Raw genomic sequence first — 18,711 nt, forward strand, 5'->3', positions numbered from 1 at the left:
ACGTACTTGAATCTAAGTTAACAAACCAACATTGCTTACGTCTCACCATGAATATTCATAATCGCCTGATTCCCTTTGCAGGATATAGAAACATTATCAGTGAATAAACTAAGTAGGCCTAATGAAAAGGGAAAATCTCAGGATTTTTTTCTGTATGCGCCTTAATGGACCTTGCACTTTTCAGTGTTTTTCGTACTATACAGGTTATAAAACTGTAGTTGCCGTATGGAATTTGAATTCCTATGTAATCTGGTCTCGCTTTAATACATTCTATATAATACAACCACACGTAACTTGTCAATGGCCCAAATCTGTCCACTTAAAGTCCGTAACAAATGTAAACATTGAATTGAACCATCTCCTAGTAATCTTTTGTTTCTCACTCAGGATATTACCTGTGCTGCCAAAAAAAGTAACAAAGTACAGGTTGAACAAATACAACTTGGGTTCAAAGTGCAAAACGGACTGATAAATATTATAGGCGTGCACACTGACCAGCCTTCATATAAGGACCGAGCACAATTTGCAAGCACACTTTTCTGCTCATAAGCTGTGCGTGGTATCAATTTAAAATGGCGCCACAAGTTGTGCTGATCACCGGATGCTCGACGGGGATAGGTCTGGCCACCGCCGTGTGTCTAGCAGCGGAGAAACAACATGAATTCAAGGTTAACCATTTCCTTTATTAATGTCATGTTAAGTCACATGTTGTTTTTGGTTGATAGCCTTTCAGTGCGTAGACTTCCATTGTTATCAGGATATATAATTCTATACAGGAGTTAAAGTGTAAATGAGCAATACCGTCAATGGGATTAATTAGAATGTATTTAAAAACCCCTCCTCTAACCCCCAGCTTTTTACGTTATTACGACTGAATTTGATGTCCAAATCTCCCTCAACAAACGATAATGAAATGCTCAAATGGAAATGAGCTAATGAATAACTCAAGTCGACTGATTTAGTGCTGACTCATGCAAAATGCACACTGGGTGATATACAAATACGTGGGTGTTCCGGTTGGGGGGGGGGGGGGGCGTGCAAGCACTTACCAGTATAGCCTGTCGAGAAACCAAGGGCCGTGTGATGAGGGGTGGGGGAGGAGCTAGACCATTTATGTACACATGTTTTAGGCCCCTTTCAAGCATTTTCTATTGTTGAGGAGATTAACCTCAACCATCTTCTGCTCTTTTTTTTTCTTCTTAAATTTTTTTTCCCCTTTTATCCGGAGGGGGTTACTCCCCCCACGATAGGATTCTTGTTTCTTTAACAAAACTCATAGGCCTATGTGAGACAAGGCAAGATCGTCCACCTCATTCTCATTTAGGGTTCATATTCTTATTATAGAGCCACTCATGTTCATATTTTTAAAGGTGTATGCAACCATGAGAAATGTGGGGTCAAAGGGCAAGCTGGAAGCCGCAGCGGGTGACACTCTCAACAAGACGCTCTTCATCCGGGAACTTGACGTCACCAAGCAGGACACCATCTCGTCCCTCGTTGACGAGATCTTGCGGGAAAATGGGAGAATTGACGTTCTGGGTGAGCGATGTACACGTTTTGTGTTTCCCTTGCTCCCCTCGACCAACCGCTCCCCACGGCTGGCTCGTTCGTCTGCTACTCGAGGGGCACTCTCTTCCGCGGCCGCCACCGCCAGGCCGTGGGCTACCCACTCTGCCAGCCGGCCTCCGCCCGCCTCCCCTCTGCCCGGCCAGCGCTCCGGAACTCCCCTTGCGGGCTGCCCACTCCGGCCGACCACGTCTCGGCCGTCTGCTAACCACCGTGTCCGGCGGCACACGCCCCCCCCCCCCCCTGCACTCTGTCCGGCCGAGGCTCTTTGACTCCCCGCGCGGGCAATTCAAACTCACATTTATTTCGATACCAAATGAGAAACATTACGCAGATAACACATAAATAAGTAAATGGAAATATCCAAAAGGTATAAGAGGCGAATGTTTTAGCATCCTAGCTCTAGAAGCCTAGAAGGCTTGTGGCGAGATGCCTTGGGCGGACTAACACAAAACAGAAACAAGAACAAGTACACACGGACAGTTGGACCAAGACAGAACCTTGGCATTAAAATTTACGAATAAACTAGAACAGTGCGTATTGAGAGAGCACAACAACGTTTACTTGGCTTATGAGTTGTAATCAAGACATCATCATAGGCTAGGCCTTAGTCGCTCAGAAGTGGCAAATATGAAATAAATAAAAACAATCTTCTTTCATTGACCATCCCCTGACCTTTCTTTTTACTTGTAACTGACCCGATAAACCTATGTTTCTGCTTGCATTTACATGTCTTTCTCATCATATTCCAGTCAATAATGCTGGCTTCAGTGGTGTTGACGGCATCGACAAGAGATCCATTGAGTGGTGTCAGAGCATGATGGATACCAACTACTGGGGCGTGGTCAGAACCACCAGGGCCGTGTTACCAGCAATGAAGAAACAGAAATCCGGCCGAATACTGAATGTGACAAGCGTCTCCGGTATAATAGGTAATCGTGCTGCTTTTTATTTACGCCATCTTTTAGGTATACATCGCTTCCTTTTCAAGTAACAGTGCCTCAATTAGTCTTCTCTTGGTATGAATGGATACGTGTATCCTCATAAACGTAGTGTGTATTATCGGGTTTGCAAACATATTTGAAACAAAATATTTGTAGATCAGGCTCATAGGCCTACTGTATTGAAATTTGGTCGGAAATGTTAATATTCGGTTTTCTTTCCAGTGACATTGCAAGACGGAATAACTTCGCATTCGGGTTTAATAACTCATTTTATACCTATTTTTGGAGATAATACTGTTCCATGTACGCCAGGCCTATTGCCTCAAACTTGGTAAACTTGGCTTGAAATGGCATTTAATACGTACTGACCGAGAGCATTTCTCTATAATATATTATAATTACTTGACTTTCAGGCGAATTTAAAGATACTTTGAATCGGACTGATGAGTCTTTAAAACATTTTTTTCTCCGTGTACACCAGGTACCCCTTTCTACGCCACCTACGCGTCTAGCAAATTTGCCGTTGAGGGATTCTCCGAGTCCATCGCGGCAGTGTTGCGTGATGGTTACAATATCAGGTATATAATTATCGATGATGTCACCTGTAGTTCTAGATTAATTGTATACAGCACATGATACATCACAGGTTCACAGTGGCGTCCTCCTTATAAGAGATAGGTATAGAAAAAAGAGACATTCAATGATTATAAACACAAAACATTCGCACTATGGGTATGTCGCGGTATACAGGGTGGCGCAAAAAGAAGGAAACCCACTTTTGACAGGAATTTTTACCTACTTACTTAACTTATTTAAACTTTTTATTTAAATAATGTAGTGAAGTATAGCTCTTTAACCATGCATCGTGATTTTTTTTTTTAAATCGCAAGAATAGTGTTATTTTGCTAATTTGAATACAAGTTGTCTGTTTCAATACAAATCACTGTTGTCCACATGTCAGTGTTGTAGTCGAGGACTTTTTTTCCGAGTACCGAGTACTGCCGAGTACTTAGGTTACCGAGTACGAGTACGAGTACTTGTACTACCGAGTACAAGTACAGGTCTCCGAGTACGAGTACTCGTACTTCCGAGTACGAGTACGAGTACGAGTACTTGTACTTCCGAGTACGAGTACTTGTACTGGTATTCCGAGTACGAGTACTTCTATAATTATTTCCTAATACGGCCTTACGGCAAATGATTCATTGTGCGTAATTGGCCTAGGACCAGTCAGACCGATATACAGACCCAACACTCACGGCTGTCTGTTAAATGTGTTTGTCTGGACGTACACAGAAGAAAATCAGGAAACTTCGATTTCTCCGCAAGCCAATCAACCATTTCAAACTGAAAGTATTGATAAAATAAGGCCGTGGTATAAGTCAAGCTATACCAATTTTTTTCGAGTACTGCTTTTCGAGTACGAGTACTCTGAAGATCGAGTACAATTTCGACATGTAGAGTACGAGTACTTTCCTGCCTTAGTACAAGTACCGTCATTTCGAGCACGAATATAACCGTCCGTGGACAAACAGTTTTTTTTATTGGACAAACAGTTTTAAACTACCGTATCTCAGAGACAAAAATGCATTTGCAATCATTTTTTTTCGTCACTTGTGTTTATAGATCATTTTTTTCTCAAAACCATTAATTAAAATTGAATTTTTGAAATATTCTCCACAAGAAGGTGAAAATTGCTGTCAAAAGTGGGTTTCCTTCTGTTTGCTCCACCCCGTATAGTACGCATTGTAGCTGACGAGTGACGCTGCAGAAACACAGACGACATAGTTAAAGATCGCCCGACCTTCCAGGACATAATCGAACCAGTGCCGATATTGCTCTCGCCCCGAAGTGCTCTATATCTCTTAAGTGGAAGAAATAAGATAACTTTGCCTTGAAAGACTGTCCATCTTGCAGAAAGAAAATATCAGAAAATAAAGTGCGATTGAAATTCTTTAATATATGTGTGACTTTACTCGATGTATTTCGGTTGATAATCCAAGTCCAAATTACCTTCCCTAAAATAAAAAAGCTAAAAACAATTTCCAGTTTTGATTACACTTTTCGTAGACAGGTCATAAACATAATGTTCAATATAAGTCGTGATCAAGTCGTCAATTTCTCAAATGATCACAAATCACCACACACAGGACATCACAAGTCAATCTCAAGTCAAGTGACTTTGGCGAAAGTGTTCTCTTGACACTGCACACACGGCCTCTTACCTCATTGACCTGTGATCTGACTTTTGACCAGGCTGACCTGTACCATTGACACTGGTTAGGGTTAGGTGTTATGGTTAAGGTTAACGTTACGGCTAAGTTTAGAGTTATTAGATAACAGTACTTTGTTCCAATCTCTGATGTTCCAGAGTAAGCATCGTCGAGCCGGGTCCGGTAGCTACCGAACTCATGGCCAAACTCGTGGCAAACCAGGAAGGGCACACCGAGGGCTTCGACGACAAGCTGAAGGAGATGTACCTGGCTCGCGCCAAGAACATCCGCCCCCTCCTGAAGGCGGTGACCCAGAGCGCGGATGAGATAGCCAAGCTGCACCTAGAGATCATACTGAGCGAGAACCCTCACCTGCGGTACCAGACTAGTCCGGCTATGAATAAGATGGTGGCTGATAAGTTGAAGGATACTACTACGGACGCACTACTGGATGCGCTCAAACGCTGAGATCCTAGACGAAACATGTCATCTATTTGCCTTTTCGCGATGTGGTGGACACAGTAAATTAGTAAGGGTGCAGGCCAGTAGATAGCCCGAAATTGCCTACGCCGGCCAAATCACGATTTACATGCCCTAAATTCACCGGTATTAGAGCATTTTGAGCACCATGCACTTGAGGGTTTGTAAAAAAAAAAAAAAATAAGGGTGGAAGCCGTTCAGAGGACCTGCTTGATCATGTTTCTATTAAATTCGGATGAAATGTTGCCCTAAATTGCTATATTTTGCAATGGAGCGTAGGCATCCTTTTTCAAAATGGCGATTGGCCTCAGTACTACTTTTAAGAGTGATCATCTTTGGATGAAATTTCTCCCAAAAGTCATTGGTCAACCAATATAACATTGAATAGAAAATGAAAGATGATGAAATAAGCTTTAATTCGATGTGTATCTCAAACACCTTGAAGAGTTGTGAGCATTTTATTAGTAAATTTTGGAAGTGCGCGTAATTGTCACTGAGGACTATGAAAGTCTATTTACTGGTCTGCAACTGTAATAGCGCATGCCTTCATATTGTGTCCGCCATGTTTCGAAAGGCTAATGCGTGTGTTTGAGAAGTGATGGGCAGAGTGTTGCTGTGTGATTCTGAGGATTAGGCCTACATTTGGAAGTCTTTTTATTTACCTTATCCTAGATTCTAGCTAAACTGATCAAAAATTAAACCTATTTTGGGTGAAAAAAAGAGGAAGGCAAGGCAGTGGTAGTTATTACAGATACAACTTTATTTTCCCAAACATCGTGATTTCGCAATGCTTTATAAAAGCATCGTCCTAGTTTTCTTGTACTCGCTTGGATTTTATTTTCCGTACACGGCATACCTCATACTCAGCTACAATAAACCTTTAAACATGCATATTTTACCTGATTATATTTCATATTATATAGCACCATAGGGACATTGTATAGCACCATGAAAAATGAAACAGATGAAATCGCAACATAGATGTTTGTACACCTATTTGCCTTCCACCGCTCATAAATTGTACAAGTACAAGGAATTGCTGTTCTGTTTAACTTGATTAAGTTATAAGAAATAGTTATCGGGTAACTCTTATTAGGTTTTAAAAAAAGGGAGAAGTTTTCCTCTTGTTTTAATAACATTATGCTGTCGAAGATTATGACCACTTACACCATACTTGCGTACCGAGTCCTTGTTAATTTTTTATAGTTTATTCACACTTTCAAATCTTTCTATACCTCGTCCTACCTCGTGGTAGTTTACAAAAGAATGTTCCTGTTAATTTGTAAGGAAGGTTTGAGGTATAGAAACGTATTAAATTTTAGTAAAAAAACCACTTTTTTAAAACTATTTAATTCACACATCTTTAAATTGTTCCTATCTAACGTTTACAAACGATATTCAACATTTATTGTTTTAAGACGTTCAGAACAGCCCCGATGTCTATACATTAAGCTTACTTTAATGCTTCAATCCACGTTAACAACACCAACATTACTGACGTCACACTATGAACATACCTCATTCCCTTTGCAGGGATAGAAAAATGTAAATTACATTAGTGGATAAACTATGGGAAAATCTCAGTAATATTTTCCCGTATGCGCCTTAATAGACAAAGTCCCTTTTCAGTTGTTCGTACTATGCAGGCAATAAAGCTGCCGTTGTCATATGAAATTTGAACTCGTATGAAATCCGGTTTCATTTACCTTACATGGAATACAACCATCACACGTGACTAGTCTCCAAATCTGTTCACTTAGACATGCGCAATACAACAAAAGGGCCCGAATTTCAAAGAGTCCAAATTTCACATTACACCATCAAATAACCTCCAACCAACAGACTTCGCAATTATGTTCGCAAACAGTTTAAAGTACGCGCATCAATAACACACACAAAAAAATCTGAAGAGAAAAGTTCTTGCTATACCAGTATTCTTAAAATAATTACATATTCAACTTTGTAAAAAGTGGAATCGGGAGCGCAGCTGTTTGTGATAAAAGAAAAAGAAAAAAGAAATCATCTTAAAACCATCCCACGACAGACCTTAAACACAGATGGACAAACACGGACTCCAACCAAACAAGACAACTTGCATAGTAGCAAATATAAAACGAAGGTTATAATTACTTGAGTTTAAAAAAAAAAAGAATATACCAAAAACTAATAAAAGCCCTACTTAGCAAAACATGATAAAGATTCTATGGTTTTGAATTTTATTTTTACAAGTTAGGCACGTCTGCAACTCTTCCCTGAGCGTTGGTCTTCCGTTGTTTCTTGTTCTTTTTGCGATGTCGTGTGGCGATTTTCCTCGGTCGATTCGTGGCGCTCGTTGTCGGTCGTCTTTTGTTCTTGGTGCTGGCTTTCTTCTTGGGTTTCTTTTGGGGCCGACCAACCCCCTCGACCTCCTCAGTGGCTGGTTCTTGGCTGGCGGTCTTGAGACAGGGGAAAAAAAGAAATGCTTTAATAAAATATTTCCGTGTAGGAAACAGTGGCGTGAAAGCGGTCAAGTTCGTAAGTGAGGGGTGGGGAGCACTTGGGGACTTATTTTCTGGAGAGGGTTAAAAAGAGGGGCGTTCTTTCCCTAGATTTGCTCATGGGATGGGGAGAATTTAACAAAAATGATATTTTTTTCGACAGCTTTTGAGCTTCCGACAGCTCGAAAATAGTCAGGTTCTGATTTTACGGAGCATGACGGTCAGCAAATGTTCTGACCATATGGTAGCACGCAGGAAAATTCCTGACGTCCTTACTTGACACGTTTGAGATCTCAATTGTCGCATTTCTGGCTCTACTTGGAGCGAAGTCTTCCTCTGGGGTTTTAAACTGTGAACAGTGTTAACCTACTTCTATACTGTCTCCATGAAAGTCGCGAATGTTTCTTCAGCGAAGAGAAAGTTTTGGACTAGACTTTGATTGTTTAAATTTGACATTCACTCTTATCAAAATGACTATGAGAAATTATGCAATTTTGTCACTATGTCATAAAGGGAACTTTTGAATGCAAAGGGTAGTCTAGCTTTAATTGCTCATTGTCGAGATACTATCTACGAATCTGTGAATAGTTGGCCAAACGTTCTCGGGTGTTCCAGAAAAGAAACGGCTTGAACACAGGCTAGATTGCCTCACCTGATCGTTGGGGTCACATGTATTACAGCTGACCTTGCAGAATTTGTGCATGAAGGTCGGGTTTTCTTCACAGTAGCCCCGCTTTGCCCACTTGGCACACTGCTTGTGGATATCTGAACACTCTGAAAAAAGATCGAACAAAATACAGATCGGGATACGTACTTTCCACTCAACATATATTGTGCAAATACACAGTGGCGCACCCTGGGGACCAGGCTACTGTTCTCTTCATATACCAATCTCAGTGAATGACTGACTGTAAAGCCGGGCGGTGCCATCGTGTTGGACAGGGGCGGCGGAACCGGGGGAGCGGAAGGGGGGGGGTGCACCTCCCCCCCCCCCCCCGATTTTCCCAGGCTAACAAAGTGCCCCTCTCGCGGTCATCGATGTGCCCCTCCAGATAAAAAACAAAACCGCCCCTCAAACGCACATACGAAAGCATTAAATGATCACGCTTTCAATTTGTCCCCTCTCTTGTCATAGGCCTATAACTAGTCAAATTCAAGGGCGGACCCAGAGAGGTTACTACCTGTGGTGTGCCAGAGGCCAAAGGGCTCTCTCAAGTGAAAAATTACATAACATTTTGGCTATATTGAGACTATTTCAAAAATAGGCCCACACTGTAATTTTGTGAGTAAGGAATTAAGATTTTTGAAAATTTTAACGCAAACTTTTTAAAAAGTGTTTATCAATGTTGTTAGTAAATTTTGTTCTGGGTAGCATGTATTCCTTGTAATTCCTTCAACATTTTCTCCTGTTTTCACACCGACGGAAAGTGCCTTTTTTTCTGAGCAAGTGCCCCTTTTTGGTGCCCCCCGGCCCCCCCTCTGAAAAGCGTTCCCCCGCCGCTGGTGTTGGGTTAACCTGTAACGCAAATGAAAATGGGCTAAACACATCTATATGTAGACCAGATGCAAGAAAAGACTTCAAGTAAACAGTCAATCTGAATAAACTCAACAGACCTCTTCATAACATGAATGTTGGCACTAGAAAGCAGGAGGTCGTTGGTTCGAGTCCCACCCGAGTGATTTTTTTTCTCGCAATCACTCGGGGGCAACACTGAGTATACAATGTTTATGAAAAGACGTCGGTAAGGGCAAAAACCTATATTGAAACAACTGAACGGACTTGTGTACGCTCTGGTACAAGCTCTACTAGGCTTGCCTAGCCTTGTTATCCAGGCTGAGTTGGTATTACCTGCAGGACCATCTCCACAATTACCGCAGCTCATGGCACACGCCTTGGCCAGGCCCTTGGGGTTGAATAAGCAATCGCCTCTCTTGGCCCATGTCCGGCAACTCGCGTCTTTATCAAAGCAAGCTGGGAGGGGAAAAAGGTAATGAAAATGTGGAATGAGAAGTGTGGAACGGGGAAAGTTTTTTGATGGCATTTTCGTCCTACAAGATTATTGCCAGTTCGGAATTCTGTTACACGTGCATCTACAAATCTAGAGTTGAGATGTTCACATACGGGGAAAACAAAAGAGTCCTTCCCAAAACTTTGTCTTTATTTCCGGGCAACAACTTCTCTTCAATTTCTTTCGCTTCCTTTTTAATTTGTTTATTTTGAAAATCGTTAAATCTAAAAGTGCGCACGCGCAGTAGAAATACCGAACTGCCGTACTAAAACGACTTTCAAAATCTCGACATTAAAAAAATTATGACGAAAGAACCATCCTGAAATGCAAACAAGTATTTTTTGTTGGTTGTTTATTTGTTCATAGTTGTTAGCTTCTTGTTGTTTACATTTACGTTTACATCAATATTGTTCTTTCTTTCATAACAGTTGTCAGTAGGCAAGTAACTTACTGGGACAATATCCGCAGCTTTTCCTGCAATGGTTTTTCATGTAGCGTACATTGACGTGGCAGTTGCCATTTTCAAACCACCTTTGGCAGTGGGGGTGGAAGTCCCGGCATTCACCTGTTTAAGAGGAGTTGATTGAAAGTGTAGATGAGTTGGGCCAAATGTTATGAGGAAACTGCAACAATAGTAGTCGGTGAAGAAAACTTCATTCCGATCTAACCTTGTGTGTTAAAGTTGCATTTAAAGAAATCGCCTTGACCCCACGGGCTATAGTTGCTTCTGCGCTGCAAAGGTATTTTGATTGCAAAATCATGAGTACAACAAAAACCAGTCTGCGTCTGGTACGCTAAATCTGATTGGACGAATCGCTCCGCGCCAACGAGGCGCATGTAAGCCGCGCAGCCATTGGTGCATCGCCGCAAGCTGGCATGCATGACAGTCAAAGTTCACGGCGCAATTCAGCTTTGACAAACTTGTAGAAAAAGAAGACAAAAAATATAAGGTGTAGAAAATCATCGAGATGTTGAAATATGAATCATTGAATGCTGCACGGGTGGCGAAGCATGGAATAGCGGGATCGAGTAGGACAAGAAATGGAGATATATTGAAACATGAAAATGTACAGGAAGCGGGAATGACAAATGATGCATGACGATAGAGTCAAATTAATTGGCGAAAAGTGCAGAAAGATGTAATGCTGGTGGGAGGACTTAGCCAACCTTGATGAACTGATAATTCTGAAACACAAAGACGGAGAAAAAAACTGGGCAAAAGGCCGGATGGTATTTTTTCCCTCACCCAAGTACTTTTTTATTACCCGCTTCGCGTTGGCACTTACATAATCTGACAACTATATCAAAGTAAATATCCTGCCCAACCTTACTCATTCAATCACACAATCTTTCACACAGACGCTCTCCCTCTCCAAAAGAAAACTATTCACGTCAGGTTAATTCATTATTTGAATGTTGAAAATAAATAAATAGACGTAATCCAGTATAAGAAGCCAATACAAAGACTCCAGTAAAACAGCAAAAGTTGCCTTCGAGTCTGTGCAAACCCTCTGCAATCGAATTTTCTACGAATGGCGGTTTAAAAAAAGCTTCAATCTTTTCAACAAACCCTTGCATAATGGGACAGGTTGGCTGCAGGGTCTAGGTGTTGAGGTTCAGATGGGAAACGGACTTTGTCGTGACGCAACCGCGTTTAGCCTGAAATTTACCTAATTTCATAAAATCTTTATGTTACTACAGATTGTTTATAAAGTAATTTGGACCTTATTTAAGGCAAAACTACAACATCTACATGTGATTTTAAGTGGTTATGGTGCACTTCGCGTAATTCTGGGGAATTTGGCAGATTTTTGATGAATCTGACAGATTTTTCAATTGCATTTAGCAGAATTGGGCCATGACAAATACCTAAAACAACTCACTACGTATCTTACGCCTGTACGGTATACTGTACCTCCCGTGGTATTATAATGTGCTGGCGACGCTGATGCGTTCACGGTGGGTGGAGGCGGTAGAGGGGCCCGATCGTAAACTCCGCAAAAGCCGCAGCTGAGCGGACAGTTGGACCTCATCCATCGAGAGTTCTCCCCTTGGCATCCTCCGCCGTCAGCTAGCCTCTTGCAGTGTCTCTGTTGATCCATGCACCCTGCTTCATCAAGAAGGAAATTAATGGTTTTGGACAAAGCCCGAATTGGAGAAAAAGTTTTGTGAAACATGCAACTAATAACAAACATTACCAATTAGACTAAAGCACGCTAAAGTTAATGTTACGGCAAGATCTTGGTTCTGTGCCCTTTGAGAACCCTACAATGCATGTACTTCGCTTGTGCATAACTGAAAATAAAGAAAAAAATCTTTCTCACGTTTGATCATGCAGATGAACGTAAACAAGAGCACAGTAGAAAGTACAGCTTGGCATTTAAGACAAAAGAAATATCAATTACAAATAACGATTAATACAGGCTACTTCGAAAGCATTCACCCACCGTATGGCCCCCAAATGTAAACTGCATGCAAAAATCATCAGCTACTTTCTACAAGAAAAGGATAGAAAATATAAGACTTTTAAACTAAAGGCTGATCGAGTGGGAGGGTAAACAAGACGAATTCGATTGTCAAGCAGAAATGAAAGACAGAAAGAGGTATTTTATTTGATTAATTCACCTTAACATTCAAAAGGCCCTTTACATAATTGCGCAGGGAAGTTTAAAACACGGTGTTTAATACGCAAATTAAAACAAAATCAAAATCTGTGGCTATGACGAAAAGAAACGTTAACAAATTGCGGTGAAGCAAAATACCACGAGATACATCATGGGAAAGTCTGCACAAAGAGATTTACGATTTCGAAAATCATAGCACTGCAAGCGACAATGGGCCTTATTCACGAGTCGGCCATGTTGAATTGAAAGTGAGGTAAAATGTTCACGTTTGGAACTTGCGAAGAGAAATAAAAGCAAGTACATTACTAAGTACTTCAAGTCTGCTTAAATGAATAATTAAAACTTTGAAATTAAACATTACCTAATGTTTTAAGCCAGATTTAAAACAAGAAAGGAAAGTAAAATAAGGCTGCATAAAAAGTCTGGCGCAATCCCATTCAACAGTTCACAATTTATGAAATACATTCAGGGAACACGACAAAAATGGCTACCTCGTGAATAGGGTCTATTGCGTAACAAAAGGATGCGAGTCGGTAATTATAAGAGTGACTTTCACTAAAACAGAAGCTGTTGACAAACCAGCCGACGGCTATTCCGTGTATATACCTGGCACGACTTTCGGTTCATGACATCGCTGGCAGCTTTTACGACAGTAAACGTTCATCCATCCAGGATTGTTTTGACAATCTCCCTTGGCGGCCCAGGCGGAACACCTTAGGTACGAGTCACTGCAGTCTATAAAAGCAACAAAACTAGCACATTTGCAAAAGCCACACATCCGCCAATTTCATTTACTTAATAAGAAATAATCTCAGAATGTATCAAGGTCGGATCGGGGGGGGGGGGGAACAATAGGGACCCCCCCCCAAAAAAAACCCGAACCCAATATTTTTTTAGCGACGTCGCAAAAAAAGCAACTATTGCTACACCACCATGCACCAATGCCATGAAGAGTCCTACTGCCCCCCCCCTTGCTTTTCATATTAAATTTGGGGCGGAAAACTTTTGGACCCACTTTTACGGGGAACCCAAATTTGTTTTGCCCCCACCCCGAATAAAATTGTCTTCTGGATCCGCCCTTGGAATGGATACACATAATGAACAAGCTGTCGGTGGAGTAATAAAACAAAAATAATGACAGTGTTGTTGCAAGATGCGTCGACCAAGACCCTGTATGGCCGAACGTTAAAAGGAAGAAATCTACGAACGGAAACAAGAAGTTTGGAGTGACAGCCCGAATTTTGTTATAATATCACCGGCTGAAATTTGTTTAATTGTTTTGATTTTCATAACAACCAACAACACAGGCCATCTTTTAAAAGAAAGATGTACTCCCCGAGGAAGGGGAAAGAACGAGGTAACATCTTTAATTCATATCCTCCCTCGTTAATGAATACGGTGATTGAAACCTGTTCACCGCGACCGGCCCCATGACACCTCCTTGATTTGCAAATGAACTTGTTTCCTAAAACTGTCTTAAAAATGGCACTTCTCCCGAATCAGCTACAAAGTTACCACAGGGTGACCACAGGTTCGTACCTGGCAGCAGTGTATCCTGGTTCTCACCATAGGGGGTGAGTGGGGGTGGGGGTGGGGGCTTGATGTTACAGTGGGGCCGGGGGTGCATTTAAAACTCGCTAACCATAGTCAGTTATAGGACTAACAAAGTTCAAGTGGGGGCGACTGGGAGGGGGGCGACGATTTTTATTATGGAGGCGTACGTGCGTGCCCCCTCCCCCTCCCCACCCACTGAACTATGTCGCTGGTACCTGGGTGAAGCTCAGCTTCCTCCGGGCAGGCGTCGCAACTCTTCTGGCAATTCTTCTGCATCCACTCGTTGGCGATCCCGCACTCCCCGTTCCCTGCCCAGAGTTTACAGGTGGTGAATCGGTCCGTGCACTGGCGCCGTTTGGTCGTAGGGGCTGCCGGAACAGGGTGAATTAAGAGCAACCAAAAACATAAAGGTCAACAACGACATCAAGACAGAAGTAAAACTAAAATCCCAGAGTTTAAATACTGTTCTTTAAAATGGCACAGTTCTCCAAAGAGTGTAATTTGCAACTAACTGTCGCAACTCACGGGTCTAGTTAGGAAGATTATTTCGTGGCACTATTCCATCATTGGACATCTTGACTTTAACCAATCTGTTTCAGCCTTTAATAAAAGCATTAAAATTTTCCGAGTAATGTTTTAAACGTCACAATTTATACCAAAGTGGTATTTCGTCCTTTTTGTTTTGGGTAATTATTAAAGGATACCTGTGGGACATATTACGTGGTTGCAGACCTCATACTTCATTGGTAGACTAGACAAGTTTATGATCGCTTTTGCAATGGAAAACTAATAAGCATGTTCTGTGCAACTTGTAGTTTGAACCAGGTTGGGAAAAAATGCGCTATGCTTGTTGTTTGTCATTCCTGATTCACCATAATCAGTTGCAACTCCAGCTAGGCCCTATGCAAATCTGTGTCAATTGTCCAACCGTTTCTCAGCCAATTACCTGTCGTCAGCACGGTTGCCATGGGGCAGTAACCGCAACTGATTGGACATTTCACCCTCATCCACTCCTGGTCGTGTTGGCAGTCGCCCTCTTGTGACCAAATGTTGCACAGGCTGTGCCGATCTTCGCAAGCAGGGGTTCCTGTGTTGTGCGTTGTCACGTGTATGTAGTTGCATGTGTATTTGTACCAGCAAGTTTTATAGTTAGGTGTTTTCCTTGTTTTAGTATCTACCAGCCATGCTTGTTAAGTTTGCGGTTTGTTTTTTATGTCTTTTGCGAAACGTACGAAGTACTTGTATAAGGTAGCCTTATTTTTTCTATGTTAACGTAGGCCCACCGATTTCTTGGAACACGTTTTTTTCGATGGGTCTGCTTTCTAAAACAAGCCTTCTTTTTGTACTGGTATGTCCAACACAGCAAACAAAACAGTTCAAACAGTTGAAAATACTTGACGAAACTTTAGGGAGTAGCAAAAAGCGAAAATCAGGAAACGGAAACGGAAAAAAACATGTCGAGCAGCTAGACATTTCTCTTCATTAGGGGAGTGATGTCACTAAAACCACACACATTTAATCCAATCTCTAGTCAGAAACTAAACCAGAAAAGGGTAGGGTAAGAAACGGTCCGTTGACGCGACGCGTCTAACACAGTTTATCTACGGAGCTCCATAGCTGCCATGTGAAATGTCGAGATTGTGAAACTTCGCTCTCTCCTGACTGAGTTATCCTTGAAGTCCATCTCAGTATCCGTAGCCTACATTAAAGGGCTTCTAAAAGGTTCCACATCAATCTGAGTGTTTGTATGTGTTTGCGAATCGTTATTCGTTGTCATTGTGATTTGTAGGCACATAATGAGTGCTTTATCACTCACTATACATAGCAACACAATATTTACTAGGGGCGTTTTGAAATCCTGGTTTCGTTTCCAGCTTTGGCTTCCTCTCTGGCTTCGGAATAATTTTGAAGCAAACCAAACAAAACTGCTATCTAATCGGTCTGGCATTATATTATAGAAAGTAATATTCGTAGAGCAAAACATGGAGCTAGATTGAGCCAAATTCAACCGAGAAGGGGCCCTAAATCCCCCGAAGCCAAACCCGGAGACGAGGCCGACTTTTCAATGACACATGAAGCACGCCACCACTCATTAACCCATGCAAGTTATTCAATAAAATCCATAGATTATTCAAAAAAGGAAACAAAAATAGTCAAACAGTCCTGCGTGAAATAAAAAGAACCAGTCTGCATAGTCACGACATCAAACATCTCTAGGGACTGAAAACAATAACATGAAAACTTACTTTTATTAATTTCTCATGTTTCTGTTCAATCATGGAGATGTGTTCCTTCCTCCATGGTACAATTATGTACTGTCTAACAACTTTCATTCCGACAATTTTTTCCTAATACATGTACATGGATTGACGTGGATTAGGATACGTAGTGTCAATAGCATGGGACTCACCTTTGACCCCTGTGACGCGTTCATCGATACACATGCCGCAGCTCTTCAGGCATCGCTTGTACATAAAGTCGGGCTCCCTGGTACAGCGACCGTTTTCGGCCCATTGGTCACAGCGCTTGTGCTTGTTCTGGCATATCTGGCGGCGGCGGGGAGGCGGCTTCGGGGTACCAGAACCATCTGGACGACATCAAAAGTAGGAACCATTAAATGGATTGCACTGAATTGAAGATTGGCACAAAACTCTCAAGTAAAACGAAATACGGTCCTGAACCCATTGGGTTGTTTCAGGCATGTAACGAAACAATGAGGAGACTCCAAACCATACAAGACTTTGTGCAGTGTTTTTTTAATTTTTAATGGCATTCATGAGAAGTAAAAATCGAGGAAATCAGCAGATCCGAGGAAAAGTTGCATGCCTGCTTTTTGTATCCCTGTGATCGAGGCTTTGGTTATTCAGGGGCGTGACTTCAGGGGATTACTGGGGAAATCACCCGAGGCCTGTCCCCACTGTTTGCCCCCCCCCCCCCCGCCCGGCTACGAACTTTTCTCGTTAAAAATCCACTGAGTGCCTCCTCCAGAAAATGAGGTCCCAAGTGCCACCTTCAAATTTGACACTGGAACCACTGTTGCTTTGCCGTCATTTCTAACCAGTGAAGTAGTGCACCATTGTGAACTTTTTTTGTCGTGAGTTGTGAGTTTCTGTCGGACAAAATGAACCCACATGGTGAGTTGTTTTTCCTCAAATCTGGCAGGTTCGTTATTGAGATGACCCCTCATAGAAAAATATCACATGATCGCGTTTACTTCATCTTTAATTGGAACAAATTCAAGGCTGGGATACTGGGGAGAGTGGATGAAACTGAAGAAAAAGCCTAAGAACACTCAACCTTCAATTTCAACACATTTTGAAAATAATTGTACTGTAATCACCTGCCGTTGTGTCGCCCCATATTTCAACTGTGACCCCAGTCTTGTTTGCGCATCTCCAACAGCTGAGGGCGCAATTCACCAGCATCCACTCCTCGTAGCTTTGGCAGACTCCATGCCTCGCCCAGATGTGACAGAGAGGGTGCAGGTCTCGGCAATCTGGAAGATGCTGTTTATTACATTTTGCTTGCTCGAAATGGCATGCGAGGCAGCGCAAAACTATTCCAAACCAACACGTACAGTGACACTGAACAATACAGACCGATTTGCGCATGTGTCGCCCTCTAGAGGCAAAAAGCTATGAGTTCCTCTAAACAATAATGCTATGCCGTCATCGTCTTGACATTTCACCTCTGCAACCTGATGAACACAAACACACTGAAATGTCCTCCGAAAATCGTAGCTTTGCAAAGGCATTAACATCCGTACCAATCCTGATAGAAAAGGCATTGTAAGGTAACATAGAAAATATACAACATTGGTAAACAGGAGTCAGGAGTCTGTGGAGAACTAAATAAAAAACTTCGTTCTTCCAACTTTTGAGACTCTACAAACGCATGATTAGAACGAATCCCCCAAATTAAATCTGTTACTTTAATCCGTCCCCTCTTGTCTCTCTCTCTGTTTCTCTCTCTCCCTTTCTCTCATCCACTTTGTCTCTCCGAATTCATCTCGTTTATCTTTAGGTGGTGGTCTCTCTCGTGTCTGACATTGTAAGGAACGTTTCATCTTAATGATCTTTGTGCTTTAAGGGAGGAATCACCTGAGTCCTAGCTTTAATGAATGGGTGGTATGGCTTTGCAACGGCAGAGGGGACAAGTGAGAAGCAGCTATAGAAACAGAAGCGATGATAAGGGAAGAATTGGCAGCGTGAGAATATGAAAATAGAATTACTGCCACATTGGCAGAACAGGCAAGATGTACCATTGGAATGTCTAGTATGGTGATGAATATATGAACGTGAAGTAGGAAATGGGTCAGAGCTTTGCTTTGAAGTTTACAACATCCGAATCAGGTCTGATAAATATCTCGAGTGGCAAAAGCAAAGCTGTAGGTCCGATATTACCAACCATGTCCTAGATTTTACAAATCATCAATAACAATTCATTTCAAACAGCACTTTCCGAGTCCAAAGTAGGAATCGAAGCGAAGAACCAAGGCTCTGGAATGAAAAACCTCAGTCGTAGAAGAAAACGTGTTCACCCATGGCGTGGGGTGACCTAGATTGGGGTCGGGGGGGGGGAGGGCTGAGATTGGTGGTGGCTCTGTTAGGGGTGGGTGGGGTGAGGGCTCGGCTACATACCTCCGTCGCCGACGTTATGATCCCTATCTGTTTCGATGCAAACCGCGCAACTCTTCCTACATGTCTTTTTCATGTACTCTGGATTATTGTAACATTCACCCATCTGGGCCCACTCGGTGCATAGCGTACTGTCGTCGTAACATTCTGTCATAAAAATCAAAAGGTAAAGGATACCATTGCTTCATTTTGATAAAGAATTTAAAA

General features: G+C 42.0%; 2 protein-coding genes across 2 annotated transcripts in view; one reads left to right on the forward strand and one right to left on the reverse strand.

The window, feature by feature from the left end:
- The first annotated feature begins 572 nt into the window (after positions 1-572).
- LOC119738128 (retinol dehydrogenase 8-like) lies at positions 573-6,374 on the forward strand. Its single transcript, XM_038212870.1, has 5 exons — positions 573-668; positions 1,371-1,539; positions 2,319-2,498; positions 2,992-3,088; positions 4,882-6,374. Exons 1-5 carry the CDS (start codon positions 573-575, stop codon positions 5,189-5,191), a joined length of 852 nt encoding a protein of 283 aa, XP_038068798.1. The 3' UTR covers positions 5,192-6,374.
- Positions 5,940-18,711, reverse strand: part of LOC119738127 (balbiani ring protein 3-like) — a 31,720-nt gene continuing 18,948 nt past the window's right edge. Inside the window, exons 11-20 of the mRNA XM_038212869.1 lie at positions 18,508-18,651; positions 17,208-17,363; positions 16,278-16,454; positions 14,083-14,235; positions 12,920-13,048; positions 11,605-11,796; positions 10,141-10,254; positions 9,530-9,652; positions 8,333-8,454; positions 5,940-7,638 (exon numbers count right to left, since the gene is read on the reverse strand). Of these exons, the coding sequence (XP_038068797.1) occupies positions 7,426-7,638; positions 8,333-8,454; positions 9,530-9,652; positions 10,141-10,254; positions 11,605-11,796; positions 12,920-13,048; positions 14,083-14,235; positions 16,278-16,454; positions 17,208-17,363; positions 18,508-18,651 (1,523 nt within the window). The 3' untranslated portion in view covers positions 5,940-7,425. The remainder of the gene's footprint in view (positions 7,639-8,332; positions 8,455-9,529; positions 9,653-10,140; positions 10,255-11,604; positions 11,797-12,919; positions 13,049-14,082; positions 14,236-16,277; positions 16,455-17,207; positions 17,364-18,507; positions 18,652-18,711) is intronic.

Source organism: Patiria miniata, unplaced genomic scaffold (genome assembly GCF_015706575.1).
Source record: "Patiria miniata isolate m_02_andy unplaced genomic scaffold, ASM1570657v1 HiC_scaffold_3, whole genome shotgun sequence".
Classification (NCBI taxonomy): Eukaryota; Metazoa; Echinodermata; class Asteroidea; order Valvatida; family Asterinidae; genus Patiria; species Patiria miniata.